The following is a 14,222-nucleotide window of genomic DNA, read 5'->3' on the forward strand; positions in this document are numbered from 1 at the left end:
TAATACAATTTTATTTCCTCATTTAAATTTCCTTATTCTTATTTTCAGTAGCTATTTTAGTAACTGTTTCAGTTTCTTCTAAATTTTCTTGCTGTTGTTCATAATGCAAAGGTAATCTATCGCCCCATTCACTCTCTCTTGCACAACGGTACATATGCCTGACAATAAAAACATTTCATATAATTGTATATTCAAACACAATTTAATAGATACATACTTTCCATGCTTGTATTTTGTAAATATCTCCTCTTTCAGTTCTCCACTGTTGGTGCACATGCGACAGATCGTGTGATTAGAACGTTTTAATATAGCTCGCACGATCCTTGGCCATTGCTCATCATTCTCAGGACGTTTACCTGTAAAAAGAAACATATTTTGTATTTTTGTATTGGAAAGGATATACACATCTCGATAAAACTTAATAATTAGTACCACTATATAATTTCTATCATATCTTTTATAAGACGTGATTTAAATAACAATTTTTGTTAATTTTATTTTTCAACCTTACTTACTTTTCTTTAACACAACATAAGAATATAGCTCTGATTTGTGTTGTCGACCGCCCAAAAATTGCAATGGGTGATAAAGAACACTTAAATTACAGGGAGTATTATCGGTGGCAAATCTTGGACACTTCAAATCATGTGGACACTAAATCGCAACAATAATATAACAGATTTAAGAGACAATCAATGCATTCAACAATATCATTACACTCAATCACGTTCGGATTTCTTATCTAATAAATACTTACAGGTGAGAAAACATGAGCAAATTGCGTTTCTTGTCTACGTTTCGAATTTGCGTATTTGAGAACGAAATCTCGTGCTTCATTTACTAGCTTTCAAAAAAAAAGGAACAAAGATGAGAATTTTACAAAATATATATAGAAAGTAAAATTATATTGAATATGCCTACTTTGAAACCTGCATTGGTTCCTTCTTCTACAATAATCAGGTAGTTGTTAGTCTTTGCCCAAAGGTTTAATATTGTATTAATACGTGATTCCATACCCGGTAATTCAAACAAAGTGTACGCGCTCACTACGATATCATATGTTCGCTAAAAATAACAGAGATATATCAAATTATATATTTTTTGAACAAAAACTTTAATGTGTATAATATTTCATATTACTCTTACATTCGTCGAGATAGGAAAATATTGACGATGAAAAACTTCTTTGATCTTTGGCTCGGCAGCTTCCGCTAATCTTTCTGACAATTCAATCATGAATTCCGATACTTCAACACAAAAGTATTCTTTTAACGTTTTTGACCAGATCTCAGAAGCTGCCCTATAGAATAAAAAAAAAAAGATTCCTTAATGTTATATTAATCAATCTTATATTAAATATTCTAGGTTTTTTACATCAACATACTAATATAGTTCACTTTTATATTTACCACATGACTGTGCCAACACCAGAACCAAAGTCAAACAATGTTTGAGGTCTGAAATCCGTGTCGCGAAATTTAATTTCGTTGAAAATTTTATGCAAAACCGCATAATTCTGAACGCCTCTGCCGACCAGGTACATCAGGGAAGTGAGTTTATCGAAGTGTATTGGTTGCCAGTTATAAATATTTTGCTTCAAAATCATCCTGGACTTTCTATCTTTACGGAAATCTATATCCTCTATCGATATCTTTTTATCATGATTATTAATATTCAAACGCTTTTCTACTTTCTGAAATTTTGCTGGTAACTCATGTTGTTCTAATGGTGGATGACGTTTATTCAAGTGATGTATTAATTTCTTTGTATTCTCTTTAATTTTTTTCAAGACTATTTGTCTCTCTAAAAGCATAGTATTACAAAGTAATAATTAATCACAAAATATTCTATAAATATTTTAAATGTAAGAACTAAATGTGTATAATTTATACCTTTTAAAATACTTTGTATTTCTTTTATTGCCCATTGTGGAAACACTGGTGTTCTAGGAATAACAACACCTGGATGATGCCTATATTTGATTTCATTATTAGAGACTGAAGTAAATACTGTATCACTAAGTACAACTTTTGGTTTTGCTGAAAACTGAAGACAGATCTCATTATCATGTAAATTATCATGTAAATTCTTTTAAATATATATAAATTCAATTTATAGACGTCATATCATACTTACATATCGTAAAGATGTAAATTTTATGCAACGCACTCTTAGTACAATTAACTTTACCATATTTACACTTAAAAGAATTACGTTTATGATCTAACAATCAGTTTACGTTCCTCAGCATATTTCTCATCAAAATACTTGAATGTATTGTATGAAAACAAGAGAAAATATTTTAAAATTTATGTACAATATATGATACACGTGAATCACAAATTGTTTACTATGTGTCGTAACCTTCACAAGAAATTTTCTTCATTTTTAAATACAGAACACAACGGTGTATATAAAAATAATTTGTAATATCTTATAACAACGCTGCGAAAAAGTCTCGGTTATTGCGCCAGTTTTGTAAAGAAATCACGCGAAATAGGTTATGACGCGACATAACCTACAAGTACACAATATCTGCGAAATATGCGTTGCCTGACGAATCTAGGGCTTTAAAAATAATTCAATACGATCTTGATGAGTATATGTCAATTCAAGTATCCTGTTTACGTAGATTCGTCGTGTAATCGTTGACACGACGTCTTCTTCTTCCTCTTCTACCTTTTCTTCCTCACCATGAAATTCGCGGAACATTTAAGCGCTCACATCACACCAGAATGGAGAAAACAGTATATCAACTATGAGGTGTGCTTTCAATATTAAAAATTCTATATATATATTTTTCTTTTACATTCCATTTTATTTTTGTACATGTATCTTTTGTATATTTTTTATATACAATATTAATTATTTTTGTTATTTAAGCGATTGCAATCTTTATTTTACTTTTCTCTTTTCCTGTACTTTAAGATTTATTTGTATCAACTAATTGCAAGAAATTTACATAATACTTTATGTCATGTAATTATACACAGGAAATGAAGGCTCTGCTATATGCTGCAGTAGAGCAGGCTCCATCCGCAGATGTAAGCGAACCATATGTTTTAGATAGCTTCTACAGCAAGTTTGATGAGAAGTTTTTCCATTATTGTGATAAGGAACTGACAAAAATAAATACCTTCTATTCTGGTAAGATCAATTGACATTTGAAATACTTTTATCTAACATAATAGCTATTTAAGTACAAAATGAAAAGCATGTTCTGTTTTCAGAAAAATTAGCAGAAGCTACACGTAGATTTGCCACACTTAACAACGAACTAAGTGAGATTTTATCAGTTTCTGAGGATGCCCAAAGTCGTAAGGCACGCTATCGCAGTCACATCCTTCACAAAAAGCCAGTATCGGCACGCAAACTTCAAGAGTTAAAATTAGCCTTTTCTGAATTCTATCTTTTTCTTATTCTACTTCAAAATTACCAAGACTTGAATTTTACTGGATTCCGAAAAATTTTGAAGAAACATGACAAAGTATGTAGATTTATTTAACTTTATGTTTGCAATTTATGTATACAATTAATTTAAATGCAGAATAAAAAAAAATTATGAATTTGTGTATGTTTGAGAAACACAAGTAAGTAAGTAAGATATATGAAGAGATATGTATAAAGTAATGATATTTTGTAGCTTTTGAATGTAGACTTTGGTAGCAAATGGCGTGCAGAACATGTTGATACGGCGATTTTCCATACACGGAAGGATATAGATAGATTGATTGCAGAGACCGAGGCTGTAGTCACTCGAGATCTGGAACATGGCGATCGTCAAAGAGCCATGAAACGGCTCAGAGTACCTCCACTCGGAGAACAGCTCTCTCCTTGGATTACATTTAAAGTCGGTCTTTTTTCCGGTGCTTTTGTCATACTTTTTATTGCTGTGATATTATCCGGTAAGAATGAAAATTTTTTCCCTTTTATTTGCATTACATTGACTTTAATTTTTCAGCTATGCGATATAAAAAGAAGGAAAACTGGAAGGTATTATGTCGAATTTATCGTGGGCCACTTCTTATGATAGAATTCCTTTTTTTGATGGGAATCAATGTTTATGGCTGGAGATCTTCTGGCGTAAACCATGTGCTGATATTCGAACTTGATCCACGCAATCATTTGTCAGAACAGGTTTTATGACAGATAAAATCAATATTTTAGATTACAGTTATAGTAAAAAAGATAATATTAATTTTAAAATAGGATTTATCAATTAGTTGTACAGAATTTTAAATAGTTCTTATATTATTAATAAATATATGTCTTCTCATAACTAAACATAAACAAAATTTAAATTATTACTAACTAGTAAATTATTACTTAACTTATTACTAACTATGATGTTTGTCGTGCTTTGTTCACTTTTATCTTATATATTAATTTTAATTGAAATTATTTTGTAAATTAACATCTTATAATTAAAAATAGATTATTGATGTCGTGAAATTCATTATTGTAATTTCAGCATATCATTGAAATGGCAACCATACTCGGTCTAGTTTGGTCCATGTCTATTTTGGGTTTTCTATATAGCGATACGTTGGGTATACCACCGTTTGTTCAACCAGTAAGATCACGTATATTTCTATATAAATGTGTGTCATCTCTAAAATATTTATTTTAAGAGTATTGTGAAAAATTTTAAATGACGAATAATTAATTCTTCATAGTGTAAACAATTCTCAAGGAATTAATTGTAGTTTTTTATAGTTGCTGTTTTATGTACTATTGGCACTATTTTTATTCAATCCTACCAAGACTTTACGATACGAGGCAAGATTTTGGACGCTGCGCGTTCTAGGTCGTGTCTTTTGCGCACCATTCTTTTATGTGGGATTCGCGGATTTTTGGCTCGCTGATCAACTCAATTCTCTTCATACGGTCTTTCTAGATTTTCAATATTTTGTCTGTTTCTATATTCAGAATTCTTCTTGGACCGACGTTACAGGTCAGTAATTAATTATATAGATGCGACGAATTTATGCTACACTAGTTATTGTACATAATTTTTTCATACTATGAATTTCCTCCTCTTTATTTTATATTTGTATTTATATCTCTAATCGATATTCAATATCTAATGCATCCATATTTCTCTTTTTTGAATAGATACAGACACCTGTATAGTGCGTGAACTATCGATGAGACCGTTTGTGGTGTGTTTACCGGCGTGGTTTCGATTTGCACAATGTCTCAGACGTTATCGAGATACGAAAGAGATCTTTCCACATCTCTTAAATGCGGTCAAGTATGCAACAAGCTTCTTTGTGGTTATTTTCGCTTATTTGCATTTAACAAATAAGAGTAAGTACTTCGCTTAGATAATGAATTAAGTATTGTCTATTTTTTAACTCAATTAGTTGTACTATTAAATAGAATATTACGCACTGTCTACTGAGAATCCCTACTTTTACTTATGGCTGACAGTCAGTGTAGTGAGTTCCTGTTTTACGTATACTTGGGATGTAAAATTGGATTGGGGTCTTTTCGATAGCAATGCTGGAGAAAATAAGTTTCTCAGAGAAGAGATAGTTTATTCATCACCTGTATGTTTTTTCCATATTAAATTCTATTATATTATACGCACAGATATTAATAATATTAATGACAACCAACGTATTAACTGTTTATTTAATTAATAATTCATCACAGCTCATTCTGCATTTCTATTTTACAGTATTATTACTACTTTGCAATGGTTGAAGATTTTATCTTGCGATTTGGATGGGCATTTTCTTTGTCTCTAACAGAAATGGGTTATATTCACGCGGATCTTATGGTTTCTATAGTTGCCCCGTTAGAAGTTTTCAGGTAAATATATGTTTTTATTCGTATTTTAATATTGAATGCACGTAGAGAATATATTAAGATTGAAAAATAGTTGTACTAGCTCAATCATTGCAAATCGTCGATTTTTATCGTTGTTTTATTATGCTTAATAAAATGTTAATATTTAAGTTTATGATTTGCACGCACTTTATACGCACATAATTCTTAAATGTCTTAACACTTTAAAAGCAAAACTCAAAAACATTATATATGAACTTGAAAATGAATTGTTTAAACTTTATTCCCACAATTTATAAATAAAAAATTAAATTAATAAATTAAAGAAAAAAGTTATTTTTAAATTTAAATTGTAATTATTAACATGTAATTAAGAATCAATTATTCGCGCTCAAAATTATCTTCAGTAATCCTACGATAATGTCGTTTGCAACGAAATAATTGATTGTCAAAAGTTAAAAGCAATGACTTAATCGACGATAGACTGACTAATCTAATCGCTTATCAATGTGCCTTACTAATAAGTCGCTAGAAGGTTCGTGTGGAATTACTTTCGACTGGAGAACGAGCATCTATACAACGTAGGCAAGTTCCGAGCGGTGCGTGATATCTCCATAGGGCCCAGACGCGATGAAGTAATCCATCTGATGGATAGTGTAAACGAGAACGATAACAATGCTGGATTAGTGGAGACCCATGATCACAATCTGATACGTTGTAAATTTGTCTCTTTATTTTAATTTTTTACTTATGTTTATATATTATATATATTTTTTGTTTATTGTTTAATTTCAAAAATACTATTACATTTTTTTTACTGTACAATATTGTTTGATTGAATGCACGACGTTTCATTATGCAATTGTTTGCACGCCCTGGTAAACATTTTTTTCAGAATTTTTTATATAATTTTTTCAGAATCTCTTTATAATTTTTCAGAATTTCTATATAATTTTATAACTTTCTCACATTTCTTATACGAATTGGAACATTTGTCAGAGAATCTATTTCTTTTTTCAGAATTTTTCGTATATGTTAATTATGAAATATCATAAGATTTCTAAGATTTTTTTAATAAGTACAATTTCTGATGAAATGTTATAAAAATCTGAAAAAATTTTGAAAATATTTTTTATGGAATGAGAAATTTCAGAATATTTCAGAATTCAGTTGTATGAAAAATTCTGAGAGAAGATGTAAACTTTTCACATATTTCTGAGTATTTCTGAAAAATGTTCCAATTCGTTTAAAAATTATGAGAAAAATTTTCAGGGCGTTCATAGTGAATTTTATATGAAGTTTTTGTAAATATATATTACAAACTCTGCAATACATATTATATATTGTATATATTATATGTATATATTATATGTAATAATATATACATATATATTATTATTATTATTATTATTACGATGATTAAAAAAACTGGGTCATCGCGTAATTTATATGTTTTCTTGATAGACGTTTCGTGTGGAACTTCTTCCGCTTAGAAAACGAGCATTTGAACAATTGTGGCAAGTTTAGAGCAGTACGGGATATCTCGGTTGCACCAGTGGACTGCTCGGACCAAACACAAATATTACGAATGATGGATGCTTCCGACGGCGTAATAAATCGCAGGCGAAAGCAAAATATAGAGGAAAAACGCAAGCCGATTCGATTGCTCGTAACGGACGAGTCTCTGTTGGACAATAATTAAGGCGGTGTGATTATCGATTTGGCATAGTTAAATTTATAACTAAATTGATTTTTTTGTACCGCCTTATTATTTTGTTTACAATTATGATGAATAATCAAATTGATAAAAGCAGAGAATATAAAAATATGAGAATTTTGGCATTCTTTGGATATAAGATGTCGAATCATCATTTATGTGATATGTTAATTAGATGTTAGTTCATCGATGTGATTAAAGATTACGACTATCTGTAAATAAATAGTGAATTGATATAATTTAAAAACACAATCAAAGGAATCAAAAGGATGAGACCTTATCAAAAACATTAAGGACTGATGTGATGATTTTTATTTCGATTATCTGTATCTCGATTAAATAAATAATTGTTACGAAATGAAACGTTGTGTTTTAAGAACGACATAGGCACGTATCATTTCCTTATTACATTTAAATCCAAAATATAAATTTAAAAAATGCCTCGTCCTTATCATTAATATTTGACAATATTTTTTACTTTCAATAGTTCTGGAGCATAACAGGTCCATCAGCATCATTGAAATATACAGTTAACAAACTTTGCGTTACCAAGTATATGAACTCAGAGAAACGTTTCTATTCTACCGATATTCAATGGATGAATTAAAGGGTGAACGTCCGGGCAAAATGAATCGGAACCACAGCAATCTTGTAAACGGAACAAATCCTCACATGTGCGGATGCGGGTGTGCAGAGTAGTGGGGATACATGGCAGCTGCTTAATGACACCTAATGCGTCCATGTTAATCGCCGGCGCAATATACGACAATAGAAGGAGAAAGAGGAGGCGGAAGAGGAGGAAAAGCGCGTCCTCGAGGAACGCGGTGCAGAGTACTCGCGCAACGTCGGAACAAGACGAAACTGGTGTGGGAGGGTGAAAGTCGGTGTGGTGGTCGTTATTGATTGCGAAGCCGCACTAATCGCGCAAGCTCGCTGTCCGCCCTGAATGAAGTGACGTGCTCTCTCGCATATGGAGACGCGAATAGAGAAACGATAAGACCTGTGCAGGGCCCTCAGCAGCCGACCAACAGCAGTGACGACGACGACGAGAGGATGCTCCTTCAACGGGGCTGCACTTGGCTGACGTTAATGCCGCTCCTGTTGAGCTGGTCCACTGGCGAGCTCAGCTTTTATCGGGGTGAGTAAGATAGAGTCTACGGCCTTAGGAGGCAACGTTTCCAGGGGGAATGACACAAAGAAGACCCACTTGTAACTCTTTGAAAATATGTCATATTTTATTTTTAATTAGTAAGAATTGATTAATTAAATGTTAAAATATAATCGATTGTTTCGCACAATAAAAATATATTTACTTAATCAATTCGCAAAGAAAAAAATATGTTAAGGAGCAAAGAATGTTTTAACGGTATTAAGATGATCTAGGTTTTTTAAACAGCATATATATCTAAAAAATTGTTTCTATAACAGTATCAATTCATAAGTTTAAAGAAACAAAATAAAAACAACTATTATCATTTTTATGATAAACTATCATCGTCTTGTGACCCCTTTATCATTAAGAATATTTTTTTTACCATCGAGAAATATTATTCGAAATAATATGAGATGATTTTAGAATCTTACTTCTTTTCGATCCTTTTAAATAAAAATTTAGTACAATTCAAATTTCTCGAACATATGTAGTACAAAAAACGTATTATATAATTCGTATTATACAACAATATCGAAAGATTCCATCCTCTTATGATACATTGCATAAACGAGAATAATGAACGGATAATCCGTTGATCGTTTATAGTATTTTCTGTCCTCGAAGCGTAATTAAGATTTGAAGGTCAAGAGTAAATTGCGCGATTGTTTGTGATGCGATTACAGTTTGCTCCAATTCTTATGATCAATTGACATATAATATGATTTATATAAAGCGTAAAATTTTATGTATACGTAACACACAAACATACTTAAAAAGATTTAACTAGCCTACGAATGATTATACTGGAGCAGTGTTATCGTAGAATACCAGCGTATCGTTGGCTACAGGAAACCCGATTACATATATAACAAAAGCGGTAGGAAACTCGGTGATAATAATTTCAAGTTACATACTTCAATTTAACCTTCGCTATTCACGTTTTAGTTCATAATATTTATTGGATTAAAGCTAATTTGTTAATATATTAAAACTTTCATCTCTCATTTGATACCGAAGGCGAGTTTTATGTTAGAATTAAAATTTGACGTATTATGAAATAAAGCTGATAATTAGAAGATTGTATGAATCGATGAATGCGGAAATATACACTTTCTATTTTCTCAAACTGACATTACATAGATGCGCTTCCGGAAACGTCAGAGGATGTTGCACTGAAGTTAGCCCGTTATCTGGAGGCGCATCGTCTTCAGCAGCGTCTTCATCGGTCGCACCTGCCTACGTTCTTGTCGTCAATGTACAAGAAACACAACAGTCTGCTGGACCATCAGGAGGAGCGCGAAGTCCTTTTAAAACTTCTGTCCGATAGAAAGGATTTCTTAGAATGGTTGACGCATTTTTATCGTCAGAATCAAATTACGGAACCGGAGTACCTTTCATCTTATTTCAATCTAGATCGCAAGCGTCCGATTTATTCCGAAGAGAAACAGCCGAATGAAAACGATGGCCATTTCTCCAAAAATCTCGGGTACGGGAAAATTTTCGATGTGAACAGAGATCCAATGGAGTCCACATTAGACTCTTTCCAAAAAAAGTACATAGACGAAATTGAAACGTTCCATCATGAGGGCGGAATGGAAGCAGCACTTATACGTTCAGCAACGGCAGCTGCATCGGAAGCGACCGAACCAGAATTCACGTATAAATTCGATGACTCGAATTTCAAGGAGAAGCATCCGTTTGCGGTGAAACCGAATGATCCCAGATATTACGGCGAGGAATCATTTTCATCAGGTGAATATTCCTTTGTTCCATTGATTTCATTGGGATTCTTTAGAGTAATGCTTTTAATTTTGATGCCCATAACTCTAAAAAGGATACAAGATTTATTAAATTTTTATCTATCAACATACAATATTCCATATTTCTTTGAAAAATTAGACAAGAACTTTTTGATATTTTAATTTTAAAAAATATATAATAATTGAGCAAAACGAAAAATAAGTAAGAAATTATTTAACTTTTTTTATGTGTATTCAATATGAAAGAAATATCAACTTTAAAAAAAATATTATTTTTTAAATACATTTTCTTATTTTTTTCTTTTAAAAAATCTCAAGATTTCTGATGTATTCAAATTATTTCATTATTATTCATTTTTATTTCATTATTATTTCATTTTTTATTTACAATTAATTTTTCTTACACGATAATTTTTTTTCGAAACGAAATCGAATTTGAGAACATTATCCTTTACACATTAACATTATTATTAAGAGTCTTGGAAGGGAGTCTTAAATTACGTCAGACTATACAAGCATCAATAATTACTTTGCTTTATATTTAATCCATTCTTTTTTTAAACTCTTCCTTTTTAAATCACTTTGACCTGTTGACAAGTACAGTTCCTGTCAACTGTCTTTATTCTTTGTTTTTTCTTAAAAACTATAAATGGCATTACACCTTTCCTTTTTTGTGCAACTCATAGATGATATAGATTGGCAAGACAATTCAAGGATGACTTTGAAGGAGGAGAAAACTGCAAATAAAGAGCGAACATTAGTAAAACATGAAGATGACATGCGGAATATCAAGCAGGAGACGGATTTAACCGCAAGTTTCGACGTGCCGGAACCGGATAGACTTGCGGGACGTCGTCCGGTGAGCGTGCCCATAAATCAGGACTTCAATAATGACATTTATTTTATTGGTAAGCAACTAAAACGAAATAAGAATTTGTTGATTGTAAAAGAATTATCAGATTTTGTCAATTAATGCGATTCAACGTGATATTTCGTATGTATTTTCAGCCATTGTGGCCGGTTGCAGTGCAGCTGCGATGTTTGCTTTAGTATTGATTAGTTTAACGTGGTGCAGGTAATGCTGATTACAATAATTCATCGCTTAGCTTGCTTTACAACATCACGCGTTTCATTTTCTTTTTGCGGGATTATATTTTTCAGATTACAACGCGGCGCGAAAGCTGCGGCGGACATAGAGTATCCTGCTTACGGTGTGACGGGACCGAATAAAGATGTATCGCCTTCCGGTGATCAAAGGCTCGCCCAGTCTGCTCAGATGTATCATTTTCAACATCAGAAACAACAAATTATTGCCATGGAAAAGTGAGTTTAATTTAGATGTAGTCATTCTTAAGATAATCTATAATATTTAATATAATTGCTAAAAAATAAACATATATCTCTCGATGATATCCATCATTTCATAAAAATCTTAGAAATAGGGGAATATTATTTTGAAAGTAATGTTTAACAAATATCTGCTGCAGTCGTACTTCTGCAACGAGGGATCCGGGTTCTCTTTCGGAAGCGGAGAGCGATGAAGAGAATGAAGAGGGTGACTATACCGTTTACGAATGCCCAGGACTTGCATCTGTGAGTATCGTATAGAAATCATAATTTCTGTCTCAGAACTCAGAATCTTAAATGTTTGTCCCAATTTTGAATATTATCTTAAGAGTAGCTTTCGATATTTTGTTAAAGACGGGCGAGATGGAAGTGAAGAACCCGATGTTCCATGACGATCCTACTCCGGCGACGCCAGCGACGCAGAGCAACAAAGAAGAGGACCACATATAGTTTCAATAAAGTAGAAAAAATAAAAACCGTACGCGCGCGATCTGAAAAAATCTTTCCCGGTGCTTAGCTCACTGTTAATATATCATATCGAAAACGTTTATCTATTATATTGAGTGTATACAACTTTAATATTTATATATGGCGCGATGAGAAAGAGAGAAAAAGAGAAGCGACATGTTTTGATGACTGGAAGAGAAAGAAGAGACTTCGGTTCGACCGAACCAAACGGTACCAAAACGACCGATGTCATTTTTCGTTCTGGAAGTAAAAGAACAGAAACGTTTATATAGTAAATGAAATTGGAGCACGACAAAAACGAATCAATAAGTGCGCGTTTTATGCAGATGGATTTAATACCTGCGATTTGTCGAATTGGATCACATCGTCGAATTGATCTTACGAAATGCCGATGGTGCTTCTTCAAGGAAGTTCAACCCTAAAAAACACCAGTTTTTTAAGTTATATTACAAGAAATATATTGTAAAAGAAGATGATAGAATTTATATCGTCTTTTTTCCAATAACACACATGAAGGCGACGTCAATTTTGTGAAATGTTATATTTGGCTGCGTTCAACAAAAACAGAAAAAGCAGCTTAATAAACACTTTGTATTAATTGGATTATATTTTTAGATCTAGAGAAATGGTTCTACCTCAACTCAAAATATAAAAATATAATTCAATTAATGCGAAGTGCTCCCTAAACAACTTTCTCTGCTGAACGCAGTCATTGTTTTTTTTTTTTTTTACGATTTTATGAGCGGAAGAAACGGAATCTGATGAGGAGTGAATTATCGATCAAAACCGTGTCTATGCGAGAACACCCAGTTTTCTAATATCGCGACATACTAGTTTGTACTTTCATAGTAGGAGCAGTTGCCGCACGATTGTCGCAATTATTTTTCTATAACTCGACACCCGGTTGCACATACAGCTCGAATATCTGGTGAACACTTGACAGATATATATATACGATCGCGCGCGCGATCATCGGATATGCGTGCTGCTTGAGCAATGGTATACCAAAGTCTATCGTCCGAAATTATACTCCCTTGAAAAAAAAAAGAATTATGATTGTTAATTTAGGACGGTCCACGATTATTCGAATCTGTTTAGTATTGGTCGGATATATATGGAAAGTTATATACAATATTATTGTATAATTACACGATTATATTTCACAAAATCTTAACTCTTATACATCTGTCTTAGGGTATACAAGCATAAATACTACACTAAACAGTGTAGAACGTATCCGTTTTACACACATGGGGAATAGAATGCTATACGTCGGATTTTTATCATTGCAAATATTTTCTTTTAAAATTGCAATGAGATTGTGACAAACAATATGGTTTAAGTTTGTGTTGTACTATTTCTAGATAGATTAAATAAGATAACTAATTTCTGGCAAGCTCGTTTATAAATAACGATATGTTTTATTGGAATCATGTTATAAAAGTTTCTCTTCCAAAAAAAAAATTAATTAGAAATTTCAAGCTTCTTATTAATTATTTTACGATTGCTTGTAATGTGCTAAGTAATAATACTAAGTAGTTTCATTCGGACTGAAGAGAAAATTATTTGAAAGTATATAAAGCGATATAAAGTATATTATTGTGCATTTTGTTTATTCTAATCTAAAGTAACAGTCCCAAATTATCTTCTGCTTTATGTGATACAAGAAAGTCAATAGCATGAGCCGTGCAAATATACAAATTAAGTTGTCAAGTTTTCCATCCCCAGAAATGCAGCGTTTCTTTACGAATTATAATTACGGAAATGTGCTTGCTGCGAAAAAACTGTTCTCTTTCGACAGTTGCCGATAGATATATACAAACACACACGTACACGTACAGACACATATACACACGCGTAACATTTGTTGGCTTAAAAAGACAATATATTTTATTTTTCTATTGATAATGATCATTATTAGTCATGTAAAAGGAATCTAATCGCTATTAATCTTAAGTCAATCAAATGCAAAGCTACTATTTAT

At 32.0% G+C, this 14,222-nt stretch overlaps 3 protein-coding genes across 4 annotated transcripts; 2 read left to right on the forward strand and 1 right to left on the reverse strand.

Annotated features, from left to right (window-relative positions):
* Positions 1-20: 20 nt before the first annotated feature.
* LOC108686292 (methyltransferase-like protein 17, mitochondrial) lies at positions 21-2,259 on the reverse strand. Its single transcript, XM_018191519.1, has 9 exons — positions 2,137-2,259; positions 1,893-2,046; positions 1,410-1,803; positions 1,147-1,300; positions 922-1,065; positions 758-844; positions 516-654; positions 218-356; positions 21-158 (listed from the first exon to the last, which is right to left on the reverse strand). The coding sequence occupies exons 1-9, from the start codon at positions 2,191-2,193 to the stop codon at positions 23-25; spliced, it is 1,404 nt and encodes a 467-aa protein (XP_018047008.1). The 5' UTR covers positions 2,194-2,259; the 3' UTR covers positions 21-22.
* A 195-nt stretch (positions 2,260-2,454) lies between these two features.
* On the forward strand, positions 2,455-8,189 carry LOC108686291 (xenotropic and polytropic retrovirus receptor 1). Its single transcript, XM_018191518.1, has 11 exons — positions 2,455-2,763; positions 2,994-3,147; positions 3,231-3,487; positions 3,644-3,905; positions 3,962-4,137; positions 4,472-4,573; positions 4,717-4,954; positions 5,116-5,310; positions 5,383-5,552; positions 5,684-5,817; positions 7,258-8,189. The coding sequence occupies exons 1-11, from the start codon at positions 2,695-2,697 to the stop codon at positions 7,493-7,495; spliced, it is 1,995 nt and encodes a 664-aa protein (XP_018047007.1). The 5' UTR covers positions 2,455-2,694; the 3' UTR covers positions 7,496-8,189.
* Positions 8,190-8,390: 201 nt separating this feature from the next.
* Positions 8,391-12,359, forward strand: LOC108686293. 2 transcript variants are annotated; one of them, XM_018191520.1, is made up of 7 exons: positions 8,391-8,648; positions 9,804-10,415; positions 11,110-11,331; positions 11,432-11,498; positions 11,585-11,746; positions 11,911-12,016; positions 12,125-12,359. In XM_018191520.1, exons 1-7 carry the CDS (start codon positions 8,564-8,566, stop codon positions 12,218-12,220), a joined length of 1,350 nt encoding a protein of 449 aa, XP_018047009.1. In that variant the 5' UTR covers positions 8,391-8,563; the 3' UTR covers positions 12,221-12,359. The 2 variants fall into 2 exon arrangements, with proteins under 2 accessions (XP_018047009.1, XP_018047010.1); XM_018191521.1 differs by lacking the exon at positions 8,391-8,648 and adding an exon at positions 9,433-9,540.
* The last annotated feature ends 1,863 nt before the right edge of the window (positions 12,360-14,222 follow it).

Source organism: Atta colombica, unplaced genomic scaffold (assembly GCF_001594045.1).
Source record: "Atta colombica isolate Treedump-2 unplaced genomic scaffold, Acol1.0 scaffold172, whole genome shotgun sequence".
In the NCBI taxonomy this organism is placed as follows: domain Eukaryota; kingdom Metazoa; phylum Arthropoda; class Insecta; order Hymenoptera; family Formicidae; genus Atta; species Atta colombica.